This window comes from Rhinolophus sinicus, linkage group LG05 (assembly GCF_036562045.2).
Source record: "Rhinolophus sinicus isolate RSC01 linkage group LG05, ASM3656204v1, whole genome shotgun sequence".
Lineage (NCBI taxonomy): Eukaryota > Metazoa > Chordata > Mammalia > Chiroptera > Rhinolophidae > Rhinolophus > Rhinolophus sinicus.
In genome coordinates, this window is record NC_133755.1 from 24,943,844 (window position 1) to 24,970,741 (window position 26,898).

General features: G+C 35.3%; 1 protein-coding gene across 1 annotated transcript in view; it reads right to left on the reverse strand.

The window, feature by feature from the left end:
- Positions 1-26,898, reverse strand: part of PRKD3 (protein kinase D3) — a 54,953-nt gene that overhangs the window by 18,302 nt on the left and 9,753 nt on the right. Inside the window, exons 3-11 of the mRNA XM_019742118.2 lie at positions 16,593-16,731; positions 14,865-14,996; positions 13,711-13,868; positions 9,979-10,171; positions 6,978-7,055; positions 5,271-5,454; positions 4,114-4,237; positions 2,473-2,550; positions 1,147-1,423 (exon numbers count right to left, since the gene is read on the reverse strand). Coding sequence (XP_019597677.1) covers positions 1,147-1,423; positions 2,473-2,550; positions 4,114-4,237; positions 5,271-5,454; positions 6,978-7,055; positions 9,979-10,171; positions 13,711-13,868; positions 14,865-14,996; positions 16,593-16,731 — 1,363 coding nt within the window. The remainder of the gene's footprint in view (positions 1-1,146; positions 1,424-2,472; positions 2,551-4,113; positions 4,238-5,270; positions 5,455-6,977; positions 7,056-9,978; positions 10,172-13,710; positions 13,869-14,864; positions 14,997-16,592; positions 16,732-26,898) is intronic.

Consider the following 26,898-nt stretch of genomic DNA (forward strand, 5'->3'; position numbering starts at 1 on the left):
AATCAGGTTCTTCTACCATAAAGTCTCTGTTTACTCTTCCTGTCCACACTTGAGTTCCTCAAGTAATGCATTACTTTGTTTACTTTAAGCTTTTATTTATTTAAGTGTGTTTTTCCCAGACCCAGCAGCTCCAAGTCAAGTAGTTGTTTCAATCTAGCTGTGGAGGGTGCAGCTCACAGTGGCTTATGTGGGGATCGAACCGGCAACCTTGTTGTTAAGAGCACCGCACTCTAACCAACTGAGCTAACTGGCCACCCAAGTAATGCATTACTCATTTTTGCACTCTATTACTTTATCCCACCATTTAACACAAGTATATATGTCTTATCCCCCTAAATAGCTTTTAAAATTTCTGTATTTCTTTTGTATTTTAGATTGGGTCCTAGCATAACACTAAAAATAGTTGCATCAAATAATATAGCTGAACTGAAATACACTGTATTTAGAAACTGGTTGATATCTATTTCGATTTAAATATATTTGTCTAATAAATGAATTATGTTTCCCCATAAAAACAATGCCAATGGGGGGGAAGTGACATTATACTATGACTTTCTGGTTAAGTGTTCATTTGAACCACTACCAAATTTAGGTTTTATTTCATAAATTTTGTTGGTGCAAAGGACATATGTTTCAATAATTTTTCAATATTTCTGAATGTTTTAATTCAGTTAAAAAAAATACAGCACTTCTAATTTCACAGATTTCATGACTGTGATGTGAACCATAACTCTTTATAGCCTGTTATATCCCACCATGAAGCAAAATGCTAACACTAGTAGTTTGCTTAATCTGATGAGAATTTGTGGATGCAAAACACTTTTCTATACATTACAGGTTCTCTTTCATTTAACACTGACAACCCTATAAAGAAGGTACGATTAGAGAAGTAAGCACTTGTCTAAGATCACATAGCAGGTGGGCTGAGTCAAGATTTAAATATAGGGAGACTGACCCTGGAGTCTCGCTCTGGGAATTGCATATTTACACTATAACCAATATACTTTTATAAAGGAATTAATTAATGGTATTGGTGACAAAAGATGAAGTGTAAAATGAGCATTAAAAATACATACAGAAACACAACCACACCACAAAATGCTTAAGAACCAAAGGGGAAAAGCCACCAACAAGCGTATTGCTTACTGTGATCTCTCCCTTGCCCGGGAGACGTGCAAACACTGGCTTGAGGGGTGACAGGCATGAGAGCTTGGCGAATTGCTTTTTCCCAGCTCTGTGCTACATCAAGTCCAACTCCAGTGGCAGCAAGAACAGGATTGTGAGAGCTGTCCCCATTGTTCTCGCCAACAAAGTATACCATATTATCAGTGATGATTTCAAAACAGTGTGGGTTGCTGCCTTGTGAAATGTTTGTGAAATCTTGTGGTGAAGATATGCGGAGAATTTCTGAAAGTGGAATTTCCTAAAGTAAAAAATTAAGCATTGGAAAATATAAATACTTCTTTGTTTTTATTTTCAAATAACTAAACAATCAAAGACATGATTTTCAATAAACGCCATTAAGACAAATGAACACAGTATGTGGCACATGGAACAGTCAGGTCTTCTGATAGTATCTGCCTTGAATACTATCAGCCACGACAGGGACAGAGCATGGAGTAGAATAACTAAGTCAGTGACTCAGGACTAATGTAGGTCATTAGAATGCAAAAAAGGAGGGGATTTAAGCCAATGGCCACTATATCCTACACCTGTCACTTTCCAATTGTCTTTAAATCAACTCCACAACTCCTTCCCTACTGGCTGCTATCTGCAAGATATACCCCCCAAAGGAGTACAAAGCAGAAATAACAGCAGCAAATCAAAATGTCAGTGTGGGTTGTTCAAGTACTCCATTCTAGTTCTGTCCATAACTGTAACGGTCAGTTATGTTTACTCTACTTCCTAAGGCAAAACATTTATTTAAAAAATCCCAACCAATTTAAAGCAAGTCATTAGTTTCTATTCTTTTTCTTACAGATACAACTGCTACACTTACAATCTTGTTTGGTGTCAGTCTGTGACATGGTAAGCAAAGAAGACTATACAATGTAGATGAAGAGGCAAGAGAAGTATTTGGGAACTGGGGCCTAAGGTGAAATGGAAGGTAAGAGAAACACCGAATACATTGCTGGCCTCATCTCCATCGGCAATAATCATGGGAGTGTCTGAATAGTTTAATCTAAGCCATAGTATCCAGAAGTAAAGCAGCAGCAACCTGTCAGGCAGGCCAAAAACAAAGGAAGACACATCAAAAAACCACCTTTGTAGCAGGACTGTTGTGTGGGGGTGAGATGGAGGGGTGGGGGACAGGTCCTTCCGCAAGGAACTTAACAGTGACTTATATAAACTATTTTAGTCAGACTCATAATACGTACATTCTAATATAACAATTAGTGAATATTAGTCAGATGTATTTGGAAAACATACAATACTTTGATGTACATATTTTTAAAAATGTGAAATCTTTACCTTGTAATACTTTGATCCAGATTCGTTTTGAAACAATGTTAGACATTTGCTGTCAAGTCTCCAATAATGCCTCTTTCTCTATAAAATAAAGAATATAAAACTGAGGGGTTCAAAAATAATGATTCCTCCAAAGCATCTGTACTTTCCTTTTCCTTTCACTTCTATTCATAAATTTGTACTTTTTAATAGGTTTAAAACTCATGAGGTTTAAAATTCTGAAAATATGTAAAGGATATATAGTGAAAAGTATGTTCCTACCACTCATATCACACTCCAACCCTGACTCCAGACAGCAGTGTTAATTAGGTTTTGGGAATCCTTGTAGAGGATTTTATGTGTGCACACGCAAATGCATATGTATTATACACACACAAATATATAATTCACCGATAGGCTAAATTTCTAAAGGTTGGCTTGCTGGGTTGAAAGGTATGTGTACATGTAATTTTGCTTGACAGAATTAAATTATCCTACACAAGATCTGACCCAATTTATAGGCTCATCAGCAAAAGGAAAGTACTGTTTACTCACACCTTCACTAATGCAGTATGTTACTAAACTTTGGGATCTTTGCTACACTCATAAAAACTGGTATTTCGGTGAAATTTTAAATTGTATTTTAAGATTAAGCTCTTATGTTTAAGAGTTATTTGTATTTCCTTGTCTGTGAACTCTGTTTGTTGGCTTTTCACTTAGTAATATGCATTTAAGGCTTCTCCATGTCTTTTCATGGCTTGATAGCTTATTGCTTTGGCGTGTTAAATATTTCACTGTCTGGATGTATGACAGTTCATTTATCATTCACCTACTGAAGATCACCTTGGTTGCTTCCAAGTTTTGGCAATTATGAATAAAGCTACTACAAACACCCATATGCAGGTTTTTATATGGACGTAAGTTTTCATCTCCTTTGGGTAAATAGCAAGGAGAGTGATTGCTGGATCATATGGTAAGAACATGTTTAGTTTTGTAAGAAACTGCTGAACTGTCTTCCAAAGTAGCTGTACCATTTTGCATTCCCATCAGCAATGAATGAAAAGTTCCTGTTGCTCTATATCCTCGCTAGCATTTGGTGTTGTCAGTGTTCTGGATTTTAGCCATTCTAATAGGCATGTAGCAGTATCTCATGGTTTTACTTTGCCATTTCCCTGATGACATAGAATGTGGAACATCTTTTCAAATGCATATTCGCCATCTGTGCACCTTTGTTGGTGAGGTATGTGTTAAGGTCTTGAACCCATTTTTTTAATCAGGTTGTTTTCTTACTCTTGAGCTTTAAGAGTTCTTTGCATATTTTGGACAATAGTCTTTCATCAAATTTCTCTTTTGCAAATGTTTTCTCCCTGTCAGTGGCTTGTCTTTGCATTCTCGTGACATTGTCTTTCGCAGAGCAGAAGTTTTTAATTGTAGTAAAATTCGGCTTATCAATTATTTCTTTCATAGGTTATGCATTTGGTGTTACATCCTGAGACCCTTTTTGAATCGCTATGGCTCTACCAGTTTGTAAAGACAGTACATTAAATATTCTGCCTTTTAAAAATTCTTTACAAATGTATATTTCATTCTCATTTTGATTTAAAAATGCACAAAAAAGCATGTAAAAAAGTTTGACTACCACATGAAAAATGTCTGATTACTGACCAGGGTGTCCCTGCTGGTGTAATGGACCATCCATCCTTCCTTCACCATCGTGCTGCTCTTCCTCTTTGTGTGCTTGATGGATTGTACGACCCTCATTAGCGGAATATTATTGCTTGTTGATGGACTAAAAAAATATTATTTATGAGAAATATTGACCATTTCAATTTTTAAAAAATCGTATACATACTATAAGTTCATCAAGCCTTTTTAATTGAGCTAAAAATTTTCAACATTTTCTTAGGAAGATTAACAATGGCTTAAGAAGAAAATAAATTAATCCTCTTATGATAATACAGTTGATCTACAAAAGATTAAGATAATACTGTAAGTCCTCATTATTTGTCATAAATATTTTCTGGAGGTCACAAAACATAAGAAATCAATGAACAGAGCAGAAAGAATCCACCCCAATGAGAAGATCAGGCACCTGGGAGAGGGTCCCATTTGGGACTGCTGTTGAGGAAGCTCCTGCCCTGGGCAACATGATAAATTAGTAAATTCAAACCAGACAAAAAGCAGGTATACCTACACTCAAATGACACATTCACTTTCAATACCTCTTTGTTGCCAATAAAAAACAAAACCTGGGAAAATGTGAACATTTTACTACAAAGTAGTACATTCTATAGGGCTATATATACAAAACATTAAGTTTCTATTAACATAGGGAATACTTAAAAGTTTTTCTAATCCAATAGCATCTTTACAAAGTGCTAAAAGCTAGAGTAATTGTGGTAATATAAAAACTGCCCTCAAATTCGTCACCATCATCCTTGGGCAATGCTCAGGTCCATATTCTTACTGGTGTTTCTAACATTGGGTAATCTCCCTGAGTAAAGGCTGTGTGAAACTGGTTGCTTTAATCGGTAGTTCAATTCTGGCACCTTGTGGAGGCTAGACATTACATCTAGACTACATTTAAGTAAAGCATTTTCTCTTTAAGAAAACAGGATTTTCATACCTTCCCATTTTGAGTGGATGGCAAGAGTGATAATAGTTTATTTTAGAAATACTGTGGTGCACGTAAAAGAATTAGCCACAACTTAATTAGATTTTAAATTACATTTTAGGCTCCAGTTGAAAAGATGGGGGGCATTTTCTTCATCAATGGAGCTCCTGGACCGACCTTGTGTTTGGGAATAGCTTACGTGTATTACCTGATTGTTTTCACAGCTTCTTCATCTCTCTCCACATCAAGATCAGACGGATCCAAGAAGAACATTTTATCTTCTGGGGGAGATGGTTCTTCTGTGTCATCCAAACCCCGACTACCATCACTGTTCATGTCACTACTGTCAATATCCATTGGTATATCTGTATCTGTTCCCAGACTGGAAGGTTCTGGCAAAGTTTTAAATGAATTCCAGAATTTTATATTAAAGGATACTAATACATGTAAACAGAGACAGTATATTAACTGTGAAAAAAAAGTTTAAAAAATTTTCAATGAAAATGTAGGAAAATACATTTTCCTACAGGGCTAGTAAGGAAGAATAGATGGAAAAGTGACTACTAATGGGTATGGAGTTTCTTTTGGGGTGATGAAAATGTTCTAACATTAGATTGTAGTGACAGGTGCTTAACTTTGTGAATAAAGGAAATGGATGAACTATAAGGTATGCAAACTATATCTCAATAAAGCTGCTTAAAAAAATGATAAGCCGCCAACTGAGAGATGGAATTTGTATCACATCTAACTGACAAAGAATTTGTAGGTAGAATTATCAACAACTTCTGCAAATCAATAATAACAAATAAACATTCAAACAGAAAAATGGACAAAACATGTGAACAGACAATTTACAGGGGGGGAAAAAACCCCTAAATAACAAATAAACATTTGAAAGATGCTCAAACTCATTAGTATAAACAGTATTTCATATCCATTTGTCAACAGGTGGAAAAGCGCAAAAATAAATGAACTATAAATCCATATAAGACTTCAGTCATACAGAAAAACAAGAAAACCAATCATGCTCTGTGAATAGTGTTAAACAGCAACCACAGAAAACATGCCATAAGAGAAAATGTTAAACTCTTAAGGAGTTTTTTAATTTCTATTCCTTATGACGCTTTTCTTCCAACAGAACTACTTACATTCAATTTTTACCAGTCACATTTACCAGGAAATATTAAAGAACAATTATGCTGAAAGTTTTGAGTCATTACTCCTTCCTTCCAAAAAAGGTAATGATTTTGATTAATATAATCTTGAAAAAAGAAAAAAATGGCAAAAGGGAAAATATTTAGCTCATGATTATTTGATGGAGAAAGAGACTGTGAGGCTATACGATGTGTTCTAATGACTAGGGACTAAGAAGCCAGACCATATGGGTTCAAACCCCAACTCTACCACTTACTGGCTGTATTTCTTGGGCAAGTTATTTAATGTCTTTGTGCCTACGTATATTCATCTGTAAGTACTTAGCTCAAAGGGTTGTTCTTAGGTTTAAATGTCAATAAGTGTAAAGAATTTAGAACAGTGCCTGGCATGTATGTATAATAGTAAACAGTAAATAAATGTTGGAACTATGAAAATTCTAGGGATAACAGCAGGGCTTTAAAACAAGTCTTTTTACATCTAAAAATGAGAGAGGATATGCAGCACTCTTGTCTATAGTATACTACCAAGTGGTAGGTGGCTACAGGAAAAATAGGAAGGCATAATTACTAATAATCACTAATAAAAGTATGTATACCATTACTGATCTCTATATTTTGCTTGATTGTTAAGTCAGAAAAAAAAGTCAAAATTAAGAAACAAAGTAAACAAAATAATATGCAAATATCTCATACAAAGATAATACACAAAAGAATTGTGATCTTTTCTGATCTTTTATGAAAATTAAGAAAAAGAATTTTACCTCCATTGAAAGTAACCTCTCCAAGGCAATCTCTTGGTACTTTTGATGCACAACGTTTATGGCAGTTAAATTTACAATCTAAAATAAAATATTTGGCTTAGTAATTTATGTAAAGTCAGACAATAAGAGATATGATTAAAGACTTTCTTTAAATCACTCACAAATACAGTATTATTAATAATGATGATGATGGTGATAAAATCAAGTTTTCCTCTACTAAGAACTCAGGTCTTGGGCCAAAGGTCTGGTTTCAGCTTCTGATGCTACCTCTTAATAGTTATTTTAACTCCTCAGGGCTTAGTTTCTTTATCTGTAAAATGAAGCTAAAATGTTGCTGGCAACCCCATGTTTTCTTCCTTACCTCACATTCATCTTTCCACATACCCCTGAAGAGTTTCTCAGTCTAATTAAATTTCTTTCCAACATGTCAGGCCCTTACTTTCAATTGATAATTATTAGGACCTAGTGGATATACAGAAAAGATACTGAGATTCCACACCCAGTGACTAGAATTAGTGAAGGCTTTCCCATACAACCCTGTAAGGACTCAGCTTATGCACAAGGTCTCCCACTTGTACATAATGGTTCTTTTCAACCTGCAAGAACCTGAGTTGACAGCATTGTCGATCAGAGGCAGGAAGCTGTTCAATACTACTCTGTAACTCACTGGTTCTCAAACTATGGTCCCCAGGCCAGCAGCATCAACATCATCTGAAAACCTGTTAGAAATGCAAATTCTTGGGTCCTACCCCAGACCTACTACACAAGCAGCTCTGGGAGTGGGGCTGAGAAATGTGTGTTTTAATAACCTCTTTAAGTGACACTAAAATTGAGACCCATTGCTGTAACTACTGTCTAACACCACCAGCAATAACTGGGTAATAAACTAATTTCAAGCCCTGACTTAAAAGAAAAGGCTCCATGAAATTAATAATTTGGTGGATGATAAAACTTGCATCATGTAACACTGTCTTTTTTAATGAGAGACCCTGAGGAAACTCATACATATTAATACCTTGCATATATCATCAATAATTCATTAGGTTTTTAGCTCATAAGGTTTACAAATTGTGAAAATAACAAGGTTTCCATTTTCCCTTTGAAAATGTAGAGCCAAATTTATGGTCCATTTGCAGCAAATATGTAGGTTCTAATGGCAGGCATTTTACTTCTCTGTATTCCAACCCGTGTTTTAACTAATTTGTTTATGCTCTCTTATATTTTATATATACTCTCAAGTTGTCTTGAAGTTTTAATATAACAAAGTAAAAAAATAAACAGATGAATGAATGAATAGCTATTCTCGGAACTGTATTTTTCCTCAAATAATCCAGCATAACTGTTTTATCGTAACTAAATTTTTTCTTTCTTAGCTTGAAAAATGAATGAAAACGACTATTTTACTTTTTAAGTATTGTAGTTCATATTATAAAAATACAGGAATCGCTGAAGTAAATTCTGATTGATAACCAAAATAACTTAGCTATAGAGTATAACCTACTTTCTGAATCAAAACAAGTACAAAAAAGTCTACTTTGAGCTCTAAGAAGTTAAAGTAATAACCCAGTGACAGAGTTAACTAGTTTTATTTCAAAATTCATTAATCTACATACTTATTTTAGTTCCTCTACAAAATATTGTACTTTTCTGTATATGGTTTTAGAATGTTTCTGTTCTGCTCAGGAGAGCAGCATTATTTTACTACCTTTACTATCTGTTGGCTAGAATTTATACATCTGTTATTAATGTTCTTTCGCAAAACTTTCCTTAGTGGCTGCTTGCCAATATACTTTAGTGTTGATATTGTAAAGTATTAACATATATTAACTCATATTTAAAGCTAAGCTGTTGAAATAAAATTTCAACATGTAATTATGCCTGTCTGATGGTTATTAAATACTTGACAACAAACGTACAACCTGTTATCTATTTGATGTTCCCCTGTGTTGCCATATAGTACCAAGAAAAGTTTCCTTTTCTTACATACTTAAGTTAAATTTATATACAATTATTTGATTTTATATTGTGAACAGGACTTATTGCTGCAAAGACCTCAAATCTAATGTTTTATTTAGATAAAAACTCAAAAACTTCAATACCTTCTTACAAATATATAGAAGTATATAAATACTTCTATATAAAAAAGAACTGTTTAAATAATCACATGAAAAATAAACAGGCAAGGTTATACACAGACTGCCTTGCCTATCCTGGCTCAATGACTGATAGCACAATTAAACTCTCTATTTTGGTTTTCACTCTATTATACAGCATTACTGAGAAAAAGATACAAGATAAAAAAGACAGAATCATCTTTTAAAAGTATAAAAACATTATATAACTATAGGAAAAATTATTCCATTACTCTATTAAAAACCTGATGTTTTTGGAATACTATGACCGTGTTTTGGGTTAGTATCCAAATATGGGTGGTCCCCAACTATAATTCCAGTGGCTTCTACTACAGTCTACCTAATTGTGATTATTCTCTGGAATGACAGTTTTTTATACAACTCTCCTAGCTACGTAATTAAAAACAAAAACAAGAAAACTCTTGTAGTGTGTGTGTGTGTGTGTGTGTGTGTCTGTGTGTGTGTGTCTGTGTGTATGAATATTTAATGAAAAAGGAAAGCATTATTTTATATCTTGGGTAGTGTGTATCTTTGGAATCAGAAAGACTTAAGCTCAAATGTTAGCTTACCTGCTTACTAATTGTTCCGTATTATCAAGTGTTAAGCAGTGATATCTCAGAGATACAAATTCTAGTTTTTCTGTTTACATTCTAATTTTTCTTTAGCAAAATTCCTGGTACTAGTACACATATTGCAGACAGTAGTAATTGTCAATAAGTATATGTGTATGTGTGTGTATCTTCTTTCTTTTTTAAGTTAATGACTGCGAGATCAATTTCTCTGCTTAATGATTCTAAAATATATTTTAAACCTATGTTTCCTAACAAAACCAGATACAAATTTTACTGAAGAGAAACATCCAATCCTACCTTTACACTGCATTCCTTGGCGGAAGAGGCCTTTCAGTAACCGCTTGCAGTACTGACATATTGTGGGACGGGTGTAAGAGTGAACTGCAAATGTGTGTGGAACTTTTACTCTGCACATTACCATCTTTTCCATCCAGATTGGGCGACCACTCCAAGAAGGAATTCTCTTACTTGGTTCTTGGAGGAGATGTGACTAAAACATACGTAGTTTCCGTAAGTATTCAATATTAAAAACAAAATATTAAGAGCAGGGCTTGACCACAAAAGTCATTTTTTTCTAACACTAAAGCCAAACACCTAAAAATGTGGATCTCAGCAGTTTCCTTTGGAAGCTTAACTTACTAACCCTTGAATGAGAAAAGTACAATTTTTTTTTGGCTAAATATTTATGCTTTAAAAAAAGGTATTTTCATTCACTCATTCACACACACACACACACACACACACACACACACACACACACATTCACTGATTAACTATTATTTGCCAGGCATACGACATTTTTCAAATAAAAAACAGAACCCTTAAAATCAATTTATAACAGATATTCAAATCCCTTCAAAAATCTTACCAAGGAATTAATCATAGGAAAAGTAAATAAATTCAGAAAGTGTTACTGCTGTTCATGTTAAATTACTGAACACAGCGTCTGAAAATACTTCAAAACAAATGTTAATTTTTCAAATTTATTTTAACAAATACTAAAATATATATGTAAAAAATTACATATAATTAATGATGATATAAATAATGGCAAATACAAAACTAACTGAAATAACTTTACTCCTAGTAATTATGCTTTAAGAAGTTCCTTGATATTTTAAGTATTTTCCAGTTAGATTTTTCCTTTTTTTGAGCAAAAAAGAAAGTTAAATAAGGTGTTGATTAAAAAAATTGTGTAAACCTGAGGGAAAAGTGGATTTTTGTAACTATGACCCTTTCTACATATACAAAAGAAATAATATTAAATCATATGCCAGTTCAATGTGGCTCATCCCATTCATTCAACACATACTGATTACTATCGACCAGGCCTAATACTATGCATCGGAGATACAAAAATTAATACAGTCCATGTTCTCAAGCACAGAATCCAAATACTTAACTAATTTCTACATGTACTAGAGATTTTGTTGTATCTGTTTGCTTCTTCATTGCTAGAACTGAGGTCCTGAGATGTTTCACACACCTTCTATAACTAGTAATGTCTGTAATTCACAAAAGCTGAGTCATTCTACATTGACTGGTATGTTGAAGCAACAGAAGGAAAAGAAGCTAAAAGACACCAAGAGATAAAAAAGTGTAAGGGAGAAATGAAGTGAAGAGAAATCAAAAGTTTTTTTTTGTTTTTTTTCCTGAAGAGTAGGAAGAAGGAAGAGAGAAAGAAATGGAGGAGAGTACTATAAAAAGAACACAAATACACAAATATAGATTCTGATGGACAGTTTTTCACTAATGTTTACCTAGAAAATTTCTAAAACAAATTACGAAACAGTTTAAGAAAAGTACAAAACAAATGTTAAAACCCAAACCAAACTTGCATGCTTTAGCTTCCAAGGTGTCCTGCTCTAGTCTGGCTCATCGTCCATGCTGCCATGGATGGAGCACCTTCAGCAAAAGGAACACCACAGTGATACTGCAAAGCTAACAAAGAAGCCAGTGGGAATCAGAAACAGGTGTTTTAGGCCTTTGTTCATCCCTGGCTCCCTATCCTAGTGGTGATTCAATACTCTGCTTTCTTGCTCCTGCTTCTACCACTTTCAGTTTATCTCAAGTTTTAAACATACAAGATGGAATAAGACTGATTTAGCCAGTCAAATATAGAGGATACCCCTACAAGGAAGAACTTTCCTAACAGATGCCTTCATATGCCAACGGCCAGTTAGTGACTGCCTTTTGTCAGGTCCTGCTGGGATCTCGGTTTCTGGGACATGGTACAGAGCATGTGTGTGATCACAACACGAGGCCTGGCACATGAGAGCTTAGGAGGCTCTGACGGTGTAGACACTGGGGGTTAGTTCCTCTCTAACCTTGGTTCGGATTTGAAGTTGTTCCCATCTCCTCCATTCCTTTAGTGTCCTCTTTTCCCATTCTTCCTTCCCTGAGCTCCTTTTTGAGACTGCATGCTTCTTGACAGACATTCCACTCTACAATTTCTACCTGTTCTACAGAACTCCACCATCTAATCATTTCAAACATGTCACTCTACTTTTTATACTTCCCTAAGGAATTTTCATCTTCAGGATAAAATATAAACTAATGAATTAAAATGTAATACCTTATCTATCTGCTCTGTCCTGTTATTTTCTCATCTGGTAATAGCCAACTGAGGGTAGGTGGCACACCAATTATCATTTGTGGGTCTCTTAAAAGAACCCATCTCTAGCCTACAGTCCCCATTCCCAGATTAGTTTTCCTGTGCAGTTTGTGTGTAAAATGCACTGACTCTCCTATTACCAATCCTTTCCCAAGTTCTTGCATGTGTTTATAATAACTCATTGTTCTTAGTTCCTACTTTAGTCTTCTCAGGAACTAGTGTTCCTTAGTCTTCTACTTTAAAAATCTCACACTAGGGTTAAGCAATACAGGACTTTTGTGAAAGAATTTCAGAAGCTTTTACACAGGTGCCACTGTTTAGCAAAATCTTGTGTCTAGGGTATCAAGAAAACAGTCCAAAGGCTTGATTTTGCCATTAATTTATAGAAGATCAAAGGGGTTATAGAAGCAACTACATACAAATAGTAAGATGGTGATCTATAGATGGAAATATTTTAAGTACTATCAAATGAACAAGAAAGTTATTTCTTTTTTCCCTGATCTACTATCCTTACCGTTGAGGGATACAATATATTAGAAAAAGTCATTGATTTAAAAATAATCAGATCTGGATTTAATTCTAATATTGCTTACAAATTTGCTCTGTGACTTCAGTGAAGTCACTTGACCATTCTGAGCCTCAACTGTCTCATGGTATACAGATCTGCTGACGTATCTCACTGGAATACTGTGAGGATCAGTGGGATCATTTACTCATTCATTCATCAGTGAGTTACCTACTAAGTACCAGGTATTGTGCTGGGCACGTGGGGCATGCAAAGACATGAGGATTGCTTTCTTTAAATAGATCATAAACTCCTTAAGAACAACCTAGTATACAAACACTAAACTCCGTAAGGGCAACCTAGTATACAAACACTAAACTCCTTAACGACAGTCTAGTATACAAACACTACATACGTCATTAGGGAGATATGAAAAGTGCTGCGGCATTCAGAAAATAAAATAACTTCTAGGTACAGGGAAAATCAGGAAAGGTAGCGATTGAGCTAGGTCTGGGAAAAATATGTAGGATAGACAAGAGCAAAGTTAGGGGAAGCAAGAGAATGTTAAGGGAATGTATAAAGGTTTCCTCATGAGGAGTTGTGTCCTAAGCTGTAGTGTAATAAGATGGTCTGGATGTAGTAAGATGAAGTAAGCACGGAGACCAAGAGTCATGACACTGGTTAGGAGGCTAAGGCAGTGAGGTCCAAGAGATAAGGTGATGCCAAAGTACACAAAATGTAATTCTTTGCTATTGGGAAGCTCTGTCTCCACTAACACATTTTAAGTTTCTTAAGTGTAGGAATCTGACTATTCTTTAGAATATAACTTACGTTCTAGGATGATGTCATATATCTTGGACAATGTAAGGATTAACTAGTACAATGCCCTCTATTACCTTAGAATACATACCTCTTCAGTGAGAAGGGCTACACATTCAGTCTGGAGGGGTCTTGGGACTGAGAGGCCAGGTCCTGGCAGAGATACGTTTGACAGACGCCTCTTTCTTACTCCACTACAGTTATTTGGAATCTTGAAGGCACATCGTTTATGATAATTTAATCCACAGCCTAAATATATTTTAAAACGTTTAAAAAATGTAGATTAAAAAAACGTTACTACATAAGGATGCTACATAAAAAGTAGGTGTTGTTTTATTTATTTCCTCTGGCAGCAACAGTTACCCTAATTCAGAACCCAGCTGACAGGCTAAACGGAAGCTAACAACTTCAAGAAGAACAGGAAATGTGTAGAAAGGTTAAGTTAGCTAGAGTGGCAGTTCTTGAAGTGTGGTCCCCACGTGTAGCATCACCAGAAAATTTGTTAGAAATGTAAATTACTAGGCTCCACCCCAGACCTACGCATGGTAAAGTCTGAGAACTCCTGGCTTAAAGCACTTTAGCAAACTGCATCCTGTGTACCAAATCCTTCCCAAGACATGTGAAAATTACATGAAATTCAAATGTCAGTGTTCATAAAGAATTTTATTGGAACACAGTATGCTCACTTGTGTACATCTTGTCTGTGGCTACTTTCACTCTCCAACAGCAGAGTTAAGCAGTTGAGACCACTTGGCCAGCAAAACTTAAAGTATTTACTCTCGCCCTTTACAGAAAAATTTTATTGGCCCTTCACCTTCGAGTTTCTTAAACAGAAATGTGGACCTGCATCCTATTCCCGCTCAATTCTCATTCAGAACATCTTTGCTGTTGCACGTACAAGAAAACCTTTTAAAAAGATAATAAGGAAGTTAATATTTACTGAGCCACTATTTTGTGGCAAGTATTTTATCCATATTACCTCACTTAACCATTTACTCTTTATGAAACGAGTGGAGTAGAGTACATTTTATGGACAGAGAAAATGATCCTCAGAGAGGTTTAGTAAGTTGTCCAACAACATGACCTACTAAATGGCAAAGGAAAGAGCAGAGTCTACATGGATCTCTCCAATCGTAAACCTGGGTTACCACCTAGTCACCACTAATGATCTTGTTCTTTCATTGATGACTAGAGAATGCAAATGTGAAATGTGATCTCAAACGACATGAAATCTAGAAAACGTACCTTCACATTTCAGTCCCTGACGTACCAATCCCCAGAGCATCTCACCACAATAATCACAAAAAGTAGGAGCTTTGTAAGAATGTACATAGAGAGTATGTGGACGAATCTGGAAGTCTTCTACTGTGGCCAAAGCTTTTAAGGAAGAAAAATATTAAAATAAACATTTTATTTGTATGAGGTTAGGAACGTTGATCGTATTCATTTACGTCAAAGTACAGAATCATTTTTTCTGAGTTTCATCTGACCATGAAAATAATTATCAGCAGTTAATATTGTGGTTTTTAAACTCTATTTTAGGAAGTTCATCAGCTTCAAACAATTTGAGCTCCAGAAGTAGGTCTATAGGTAGGTATTTTGACCTCCAAAAGCATGTTCTCATAATGACAAGATTGCAAATAGTTGTTAGGTCTATTTTAGCCAATTAAAAACTGTTTAACTTATAATACACTGGGAAATAAAATACTAAGGTTAAAGATATATATATATATATATATATATATATATATATACACATACATACACACACACACACACACACACATACATATTTATATATAAATATAAATATATATATGGGGAAACTGAGCTCAATTTATAGCAATGTTTCTGTGAGAAATGCACTCAGTTCTAACTTATGATCTCAGGATATGCTCTGTTCTCCACAGTCCCAGTAGTTAAGAAAGTCTCTTCTTGCCCCCTGTGAGCACCTGAACAGTAAACACGTCTGTCGGTAGACATCATCTCACCGCCACCTACAAGTCAGTAGTACCCACAATGGTCTGATGAAGGGTCCACAGCAAAGGAGTGGATGTGAGCATGACGTCCAGGGGGCACAGGGAGCGAAGCCCCTCCAGAGTGCAGAGGAAGGGTAGATGTTGGGGTTGTGGTACAGAAGATGATCGATGTAGGAGTTAGATGAGTGAAAAGGATCAGGGACTCACAAGGAAAGGTGATGGTCTGAGGGGATCTCAAGAGCAGGCTGCAAAGATGAGTTTAGAGGACAAAACGGTGGCAGGACTCTGGACTCCTGGCTGGCCTTCCTTCCCTTCCTTCTCCTCCCTCCCTCTCACTCTTCTCTACCTCCCCCACCCCCTTTCCTGCCAAACAAGGAGTTTTTCAGGCCTACTACTATGGGCATTCTTTCTCCTTTACTTTCCTCACAAACAATCCTGTCCACCTGCTGTTGGATGAGATCTGAAATAGTAGGAGCAAAGGAACAACAAATAGCAAGAATGGGTGAGAAGGTGAAAGGAGGTAAGAAAATGCCCACTGAGAACAAAGGAAGAAGCATTATTTAAGTCATGAAAACAACCAGTATTGCAGTTGCCTCTTCTGTATCTTCATTACTTCTCCTTTTTTACTGATTTTCTTTTCTGAACCCCAATTCTCTTTTTCTACACTCTTCAAAGAAATGGGGGTAGGAGAACAGAATTTTAATATAATTGTTTTACTTCTTTGACTTAAAGAAGAACATAATCTAGTTCAACTGATAACTCCCTTAGCTTATTAGTATTCAAATAGGTAATTCAAGGCTTATTTTTCTACTTTCTCGTCTGTGATAGAAGCTTTCTGAAAGTAAAAATCATATAGTAATCATTATTATAGATGAAAGAAATATGCAACTATAGTACAAAGACTAAGTGTAACTGAACATAGCATTTGGAACAAAACAAAACATAAGGCTCGTTGAAAAAAAGGGCAACAAAATAAAAGAAGCTATTTACTTACCGGAAAGAACAACTTCTACTAGGTCTCCTTCACGTATTTCATCTGCTGAGGTAATCAGCTGCAAAATATTTTCTGAGTTCATGTCATGGCGAAACAGAAGAATTTTGTCATACATGCCAAAGAATCCACACTCTGGAAACTGCAGGAAAATAGTTCTATATCAGTATAACCATAGCTTTCTATTTTCATAAATAAATGTCTCAATCTTATTAAAGAATTATATATGTAGTTTTTAGCCTAACACTGTCTATTTGCTAACAATTGTATTAATATCTAAAAGATCAACCATGTACTTAAACATCCTGGTTAATTTTCAAGTTCAAAATAGAAAAGTAAACTTAAATATAATCATTGATTATCTGAAAACATGTCTCTTAGGAATACAGGATTTCTTTATTCAGCTATTGATGGAGACTATAATCTCGACCTTATTGCTACTCCATCTTGTATCGCCTGAACGATACACTGTCTTTCCTGCCCTCTCAACTGTGCTTCCTAGATGGTTAGCTACTAGCCACATGCAGCTATTTTAAGTTAATTAAAATTAAATAAAAGTTTAGTTCCTCAGTCACTCTAGCCACATTACATGGGCTCAACAGACACCTTAGCTACCAGCTACCATTCTGGACAGTGCAGATAGATATAGAACATTTCCATCATCACAATAAATTGAATAGTGCCGGCAGAAGATCAACAATTCTCACACCACAGTCACAAAAGTTCCAAAAATCCAGTATTTTTGCCAAATCCATCTACAGCTTCTAGCATTTATCGAATTACTTTTTTCTTTAATCTACTCACTGTAATTATAAATATACGATTCACTATGCTATCTTTCTTTTTAGAAAATAGTTGACCAGGGCAGGAGACTTGTGGCTCTGTTCACATATGCCCTATGTATATTTTTTCAATGTGCCTACATTTTGTGACTATAGTAGTGAGATTAGTATACCAAGAATCAAAATATGAAAGTTTGTGTTCTAAAATTTTTTATAGTTAATAAAATTATTTAAAAGACAATTTTAAATACTTGCCTTACAAAATAAGGATTTAATTTTCAAATCAATTAAAAAGTGAGAGTAGCTTTTAAACTACCAGTGCCTTGGGAAATGCTGCTCCAGGTATTTCAGATTTCTTCAGTTGATCTCAGAATTGTATACTCTCATTTTGGCTTCTCATAGAATATCCTTTAGTAAATTATGCAATATGTCGCTGGCTTGCACTGAATGGCCTGATATGTATCACACACTAAACTGTAACTGCATTTAGGGCAGGATGTTGAGGAGGATATGGTTCACCACTTCATATGATAGCCCTTGTTTGTAGGGACCCATAAAAGAAATTTCTCTGGTAGTTTTTATAATATGGATGTTTTGATCATATAACTGATCGTGTTTTCATGTTTGCTTTGCCCATAGCAATAGTAAAGCAAAATTTGGGCCCCACTTCTAGCCTCAGGCTAGGATCTTACAGCATGTGTCTTAGTACAGATATCCACCTAGCCTTATCTTATTTTCTGACCTTAAGTTTCTCATTAAAATTATAGTATATATCTCTAAAAAAGAGGTCTCAATATTTTTTGAAAAAGTTAAATTAACAAAAATAAAACCAATGACTTAATTAGAAAGTGAAGAGTTTATTTGTATTTTTTTAAAACATGGGTAAACAATGGAAAATACAGAAATACTTAGAATTTTTATAATACTAATTATCCTTTTATTTGAGTTGCCATTAATATTTATAAATGCCATAACATGCTTTAAACACATATCTAAGTATAAGAATTTTCAATGGAAAAGATAAAAGTGAAAACAGAGAATAAAAAATTATTTTTATTACATTTTTATTTAAATTTTAAAGTTAAAATTTTATTAATTTGTATGATTAAATTAGAAATATCTAATAGGGTATAAAACATCCCCATAACTTAGTTGCAACAATTCTTAAGGATTAATAAAAAAGGATTCCGCATTCCATCCTTATAAAAATAAGATCTCTAATAAAATATTTGTATGAATAAAACTCATTTTAAAAATTCACATGTTTGCATGTTTGCTAAGTACAAGGCATTGGCCCTGTGGTTTGTAAAGACAAAATAGTCCTTGTCTTCCAGGAGCTTACAATCTAATAGGAAGATGGAAATAAACACAAACATTAGACAACATAAGGGAAATGCCAAAAATGAAAAATAAAATTGTAGAAGATGGAATAAAAAACTTTAACTGGGAAGGTGGACTATCACTTTAATAGTGATAGTTGAGTAGAATCATAAAAAAGAGAAGCAGGATTTCCATGGGCAGAAAATGAAAGTGAAAGTGTAAGGGTGATCCTTGAGAAAGCACAAGGTTAACAGGGAGAAGGTAAGTGGACCTTTGTGACTGAAGAATGAGGTGGGAGGGCTGGGACAAAAGGGTAGGAAGAGCCAAAATGCACACAGGAGGCTCATGGCGCATCCTAATAGAGAAACGTGGAGTCAACAGAGCTGAGCTTAAGCTTTACCTTTTGTAGGTACTAACTATGGCACCTTAGATAAGCTGCTTACCTTCTCTACGCTCAGTTTCTTGTCTAAAAATTGGGAACAACAGGGGAACTGGCTTTATAAAGTTCTTGTAAAAATTAAATTATTTGACAGCTATAAAACACTCAGTACTGTCATCAATTAATACTAGTGGTTCATATTATTATTCTATATCCAAGGGTGAGAGACGAAATGTCCCAGAGAAAAGCAGTACATGATCACATCTGTATTTTAAACAGATGAAGCTAACAGCACTGTGGGGGACTGGAACAGAAGAGACCAGGGCAAGCTCCTGAGGAAGGCTGAAGCTAGTGGTCAGGAAAGAGGTATCAGGGTCTGCATTACATGGTAAGACGGAAAGCAAGACAACAAGAAACTATTTTTGGTAAATTACATGCATTAGTAATACAACAGGTCCTCGAATAACGCCGTTTTGTTGTTGATGAGGTCCTGTAGGAACTCCTTGTTTATACCTATTAGCCTATGGTAAAATTGGTTTCGCTACACATCGTTTTATTTCAAGTCACAGAACCTAATGACATTTAAGTGAGGACTTACTGTATTTAGTTTATTCCCCTAGGACAATGGTTCTCAATCAGGGCCATTTTGCCCCCCAGAAGATATGTGGCAATGTCTTGAGGCATTTTTGGTTGTTACAACTTGAAGTACCGGCATCCAGTGGGAAGAGGCCACGGATGCTGCTAAACATCCTACAATGCATGAAGCAGCCCACAGAACAAAGAATTGTCTGGCCCAAAATGTCACTAGTGCTAAAGTTGAGAAACACTGCTCTAGGGAATAAGGGAGTCAAGAGTAGAGAAAGACTGGAAAATATGAAAGGAAGTTGACAACCTTCTGAACACTACACATACCCATATTTCTTTCCCTAGCCTATCTCAGCCTTGATTAAAAGAAAGAGGAAATGAAAGAACCAGCAAGAGCTAGCAGCGTAGAAGCAAAATAGGCCTTTAATTTGGCCTCTTTTTAAATTCCCCCAGGCTTTTCTGGATTTGCTTTCTATAGACTGTGCCAATGACTCCTCCTGACTGTACAAAATGAAGACTTTTCCCAGTCCATAAGGAAACCTAACAGAATTTCATCATAAAGTTATCAAATTCCCACTTATTGTAAGCGCTCTTTGCCAACTTCAGACTCTTTCTTTGCTTTTGCATTAAAGGTGGTTCCAAGAATTAAAATACAGATCATCTTATCTTTAGATAACCATTTTATAGAAGTTACTTTTTATGGTATTCACTTACACTTGTTATAAGTAGAAGGTTTCAATACTTCCAAGTAAAATTCCTTCAAGTAACACTGTATTTTGAGAGTTCTTTATGTGAACAGTTTATAAAGTTCATGTTATTAAAATTCTGTCAGTAAAATGTTAGATGAGGTAGGAAGTTTTTGAGTTTTCAATTCTATGTGGTCAAACACAATTTTTATGTGTTACCAAAGTAGTTTCAGAATTTAACATTATCTGAACAAATAATTTATCACTACATACTTTTTTAAAAGGGTGACCTTGAAGTTTTAATATGCATATAGTTTACTTTTTTCTAATTGAAGTATAAAGAGTAAAGAGCACTAACCTAATGAGAAAATAGATAATAGTCCCCCCCACCCCACACACACACACAGGTAACCACCACCCAGGTCAAGATACAGAACATTCTCAGCACCACAGTTTTCTTTATATTCACTTAAATTTAGAAGTTGAATACTAAAGTCATTTTAAAATTTGATGCCAAATAAATCTTCACAGTACATCTTTCTAATAATCTGATCAGAGTAAACAAGCTCCACGAGAGCAAGGGCATTCTCTTTTCATGTTCCCTAGCACCTAGAACTCAGTATTTCACAGGCACTTACTAAATAAAGTTGTTGACTACTGAGCAAAGGTAACTAATTTAACACAAACATATTTCTCAGAAATATAATATTCATATAACATCACTTTTAGGAAATTTAACTGAAGAGAAGAATTTCAATGACTCGTTCTATTAGGTTGGTGCAAAAGTCTTTACAGTTTAAAAGATTAAAAATAATTGCAAAAATCGCAATTACTTTTGCATCAACCTAATATATACAGATAGAAAGCACTAGTCTAGATGAGTCAATGAGAAAATTACTCAGTGTTGACTCTGAATTTATTCTGAACTTTCATCATTAATCTACAACCCAGAATTTTCTGGATATGACATACCAGAGAAGCCACTTCATTTAACATTCGCCATTCGTCTTTGACACAGACCAGAGCACTCTTTTTTCGTTTTCCTTCTTCCTTGTTTTTGTTAGGTCTGTTATATTTAATTTAAACTTTCTGGAACTTTCTATCCTAGTCACGGTCTTAACCTGAATATCCAGCAGAATTTTTTAAAAAAAACACTTCTTCCAGTTTGAGCCTCCAGCTTAGTTATGGTTGCCTGACACTGTTTCGCCACGACAAAAAGCAGAGGGGTAGAGTGAAGTGTAGGATGTTGCATAGCTGCTGCAACGCAGCTATAGTAGAAATAAGGCAGGAAAAAACAATGTGGAATGACAACTGGTTTCTAGAAAACAAAAGAAACAGCTGGGGTTTTTGCTCTACTTTGGCAGAATCTGCAAATTATACTCAACCCACGTCAGCAGAGACAACGTATTCAAAGAATAAATCAAAACACTCCTAAATAAGGATACATAAGCAAAGAGTCTTCAGGTCATGTAGATGATCAAAACGAAAAACAAATGTTTTAAATCAGCTAAAAGCAGACAGTCAGCTTTAGTTAGAATCATTTCATTTTCAGTAAACACCATCATAGCTTAAAATGAACTGCTGTTTGCCAATTTCCTTTCTCACCCCAATTACATCTACTATGTTAAGTCAACAAATCAACACAGTAGCAGTAGCATCACAGTGGTATTTTCTAGCCTTCTGGCAATAAGAAAGCAAGAAGGTGGGGAACTAACATTCACTGAGCATAGTTATTAATATTATGCATCAGGTACTGTGCAAAGCACTGACATAGGTTATCTTATTCATTTTCCTCACAACTTCCAAAACAAGTAACCTCAGTTCTCTAATAAAACGAACACTTGATCTCTAGTTTTCATAGTTTGTCATATGCTAAATACTAAAATAAAAAAGCAAGAGTAAAGCAATGTAAGCACGTTGGAAGAATGCTATACTCATACACATGTTTTGGTATTTACTAAAATTTTAAGAACACTACGACCCATGATCTTCCCTGATTCAGGAGATTTTAAAACCATGGCTATTACTATTTGGGGGCACTAATTATGAGGTCAGACAATTAAGTTTGTGAACTTATCCTAGAAAAAGTGCCACATACCTTATTGACCTTATTGCTGAATATAACTACGGTCACCTTTGAAGTCCTCCCCTTGGGAAGCTATGCACCAATGCCAGTACCTAGTCCACCCTTCAAAGCAATTTTGGAACTCTTTCTGGAATGGCCATCAGAGCTGTCGCCATAGTACCCTTGATGTCCTGAATATCACCAAAATGTCTTCTTTTATCTTCGGTAAAGAAAGAAGTCATTGGGGGCCAGATCAGGTGAGTAGGGAGGGTGTTCCGATACAGTTATTTGTTAACTGGCTAAAACTCCCTCAGAGCCTGTGAGTTGGTGCACTGTCGTGATGCAAGAGCCATGAACTGCTGGTGAAAAGTTCAGGTCGTCTAACTTTTTCACACAGCTTTTTCAGCATTTCCAAAAAGTAAACTTGATTAACTGTTTGTCCAGCTCATACAAATTCATAATGAATAACCCCCTCTGATATCAAAAAAGGTTAGCAACAGTGTTGCAACAAGTTTGTGAATTTAATTGTCAGACCTCATATGTACCAGACACAATATTAAGGGCTTTACATTTAATCACCATAGTTTTTAAATGGAGGTAGATATTATGATCTTAGCTTCACAAATCATGATCAGAAGTTGAATGACTTGGAAAGAGTCCATAATCACAAAAAAAGAAAATCGGAGAATCAATATCTCTACCTGGGTCTGTCTCTGATTTGAAAATTCTGCTACCTCTTTCTTGGATTATTCTTTTATTTTAAGATATACCAATAACAAAAAATGGCACAGATTTAAATGCTAATGTAATTTTGAATTGGGAATCCATGCATGAAAAATCACTGTAAAACGGGCAGAGCTTTTGGCCTATTCCCTCAACTCTGATTTGCTCATTTGTAATCTGACTCTCTGGTATTAGACTCCCAGCAGAGATCAGATCAGCCAGTTTCTGCCTGGCTCAATCCCAGCTCTACCTGCTGCTTAGATTTGTCTGCTTTCTTGGTTCTCCTGATTGCCAGTCCCACTAGTTCTTTGGCTCTTACCAGTATGAAAAGCACTCCCTGCAGCTTATAAAGTCCTAGAAGGCAGACATCATGTTTTAAAATTAAGTTTGTTTTATACACCAACATGAAGATATAGCAATCAATACATATAAGTTAAAATTTTAATTTATTTCTTAACTATATCCATATTCATAATGAAAATTGTACTATTCTTAAAACAAACACATCCTAGCCAAACTAGAAATTTATTTTAAAGCTCAAGCTAGAATGCATACCTAGAAGATATTCATATTCACTAATTTAATAAGACCCTACTGGGGCTGTAATATTTGCAAATAAAATTGTTCAAAGTCCTAATCTACATTCTTACAAAGAATACGGAAAAAGTTAACTGGAGTCATCAGAGAGTGAATAACTGAGAAGAATGTTCTAGAAGAATCTGGCCTTTTGCACAATCCCAGAACCCTATACCTGACAATCTAAACTACTAGTGGGAGCAGGTTGGGCACAACGAAAGCACGGATACACAAAACAGGCTGGAAAAGAATGCTAGTGCTTATCTGCTCATTTCTTTCTCTTTGCAGCTCTGACAACTATAAATCATTTCATCAATGGAAGTAATTATCACCATAGATTATTTGCAATATCATGTTTTTAGCAGTAAAAGCAGGAAGAATGTATCCTTTAACAAATTTCTGTTGAGTGTAAGGTATCTGGGGATAGAAAAATGAGTAAGACAACACCAATCTCAATGTAACATAAATGTTGGAAGCATTTCAAATCTTCAGAAAAAGGAAGCTAAAATTTTGGCTTATGCTTACAACAACAACAACAAAAGAAACTCCACCCACTCCACCCTCGGGATGTGTCATGAAATTGGACTGAATTCAAAGAGTGACCACTTTTGGTCACATCCAAGTTTTAAGTAAAGCTCAACTATAAATGATCTGTTGGTCACAGAGATATACAACTACCATACAATCCAGAAATTTCAATTCTGGGTATATATCCAGAAATAAAAGAAATCACTATCTCAAATAGATATCTGCACCCCCGTGTTTACTGCAGCATTATTTACAATAGCCAAGACATGGAAACAACCTAAGTGTACAGTGATGAATGATGGATAAAGGAAATGTGTATAAACATACACATACGTACAATGGAATATTATTCAGCCATAAAAAAGGAAATCCTGCCATTTGGGATAACATGGATGGACCTTGAGGTCATTGTGCTAAGTGAAATAACTCAGGCAGAAAAAGACCAATACTGTATGATCTCACTTATATGTGGACTCTAAAAAACTCAAATTCATAGAAACAGAGAACAGACTGGTAGTTACTAGAAGCAGAGGGTAGCGGGCAGGGGAAATGGTGAAGGTGGTCAAAAGGTACATACTACCAGTTATAAGATAATTAAGTTCTGGCAATGCAATGCACAGAATGGTGACTACAGTAACACTGGAAAGCAAAAATGTAAAATAGATGGAATCTACATTTAGCATTATGACTCGTAGATTAAAAATACATTTTAAAATATTGTCAAAATAAAATCATAGTTTGGGTAGCCCTCCTTCCCTAATTTAAAAGTAGGGTTGCTCTCTTGGCTTATTTCACTAACTTTTAGAGGTCTTTCCTTAGGTCTTCCAAACTAAGGGATCTTGTCATCATCTTTCTGCCTTGTTAGTTTCTCTATAGAAAGACATGGGAAAGATCCTCTTGACGAGCAATGATTCCATTTTAAGAGTCACAGCAGAACAACAGGGCCCCAATGTATACCTTTGTGCCAAATCCTTATGTGAGAAAACACTTCTTCAGCCATCTTAAAAATTTCTAGAACACAGTAACCCAATCTAGTAAGATAATGTTTTCCTATATCCAACAGGCTATCAAGTTTTACCAATGGTACTTTCCCAACACCCTTCAAATATATCATCACTTTCCAACTGCCTCAATTGAGGTCTTCTTATACTGGCCTCCTATCTGATCGCCCAACTTTATCTCACTTAGTTGCCATATTTTAGTTTTCCAAAACACAGATGTGGTCACGTCACTTTGCTGCACATAGACCTTAGATAAATCTCCACTCTTAGAAGAATCAAATGTGAAATTTTTCATTGTCATGAGAAGACAGCACGATGCAGTGGAAAGATTATACAGGGTTTTTTTTACTTAAAACAGAGCCATGTTTGAATTCTGACTTTCAGCAAGTAATTTAAATGTCTCTGGAATTCAGTTTCTTCCTTGTTTATTTAACAGAGATTATATCATCTACACACTCTCAACTCAGTATATTCCTTCCCTTGGAAAAGGAGCATCATTATCACCTGAGCATAATAAAAATGCAGACCCACCCCAGGCCGATTCATTAAAAAATCTACATCTTAGTAGAATCACAAAAGGATTGACACTTATATTAAAATTTGAGATGCACCACCAATTGTTGTGAGGATTAAATGTCACTAATCATAATCTTCCCCTTCCCCCTTTCTATATCCTTGCTTCTCCTGATTCTTTCGCCAAAATACATTCTTCACCTCCCAAATTACTGAAATCATGCTCATTTTTCAAAGTATCAGATTAAATGTTACTTTCTGTATGAAACCTTCCCCATCCTTTATCAACCTGAGAAGAGCACTTTTTATTTTAACTTCACTTTCTACTTTTCATGTTTTACACTAGTGAACACGTTTCCCTCACTAGACTATAAGCGTTTTGAGGAAAGGGACAACTTCTGGTTACTCTATTATCTAAAACGTAACCAGTACCCTATCTTTAAAAGACTGGTAAATGTATTTAATGACTAAAACTAGAAATAAGACAAGCAGGTGTGCCCATGAGTTGTCTGGGGAATTAACCTGGAGCTGTACACATGTAGGTAATGCAAGTGAATGACCAGTGAGCAAATAAGTGTTCAAGACCAGAGAGGATAAAAAGAAAAGAACTTTTGACACAGTTTTTCCATCTACTAGATGAGTTAAGAATCCATGAAACCTCTCTGTAAAACCCCAGAATCTGAGCTGGTTCCCTTAAGATTTCTTTCTAGTTAAGACTTAGAGCAGGTCATCCCTTGAAACTCCTTTGTCCTTTATCTGTCTCTAGCAGTGAAGACCCAAATTAGATTAAATAATTCAGAATTTCATAGCTGGAATTACACACTAGAAATCATCCCAATGCCATCATTGGACACACCTGGAAACTGTGATCCAGGGAAGTGAAATCACTTGTCCAAGTTGTACAGTAAATCAATAAAAGAGCGGACCTAGTTCCAAGCTCAATACTCTTTTGCACTACAGTTAAACAACAGCTGGCATTCTAGCATATGCCAAAAGGAACGTGTAATGTTTATGTCATATGTATGCTATATGTTTTTGCCAAATACATCCCCAGATCGCTACAATATTGATTCAAATTCAGTTCACTGTGATACTCATTTTATGCTGGCTATATCCATTACCAATCGTCCTCTTTTCTGTGTATAAAGTTT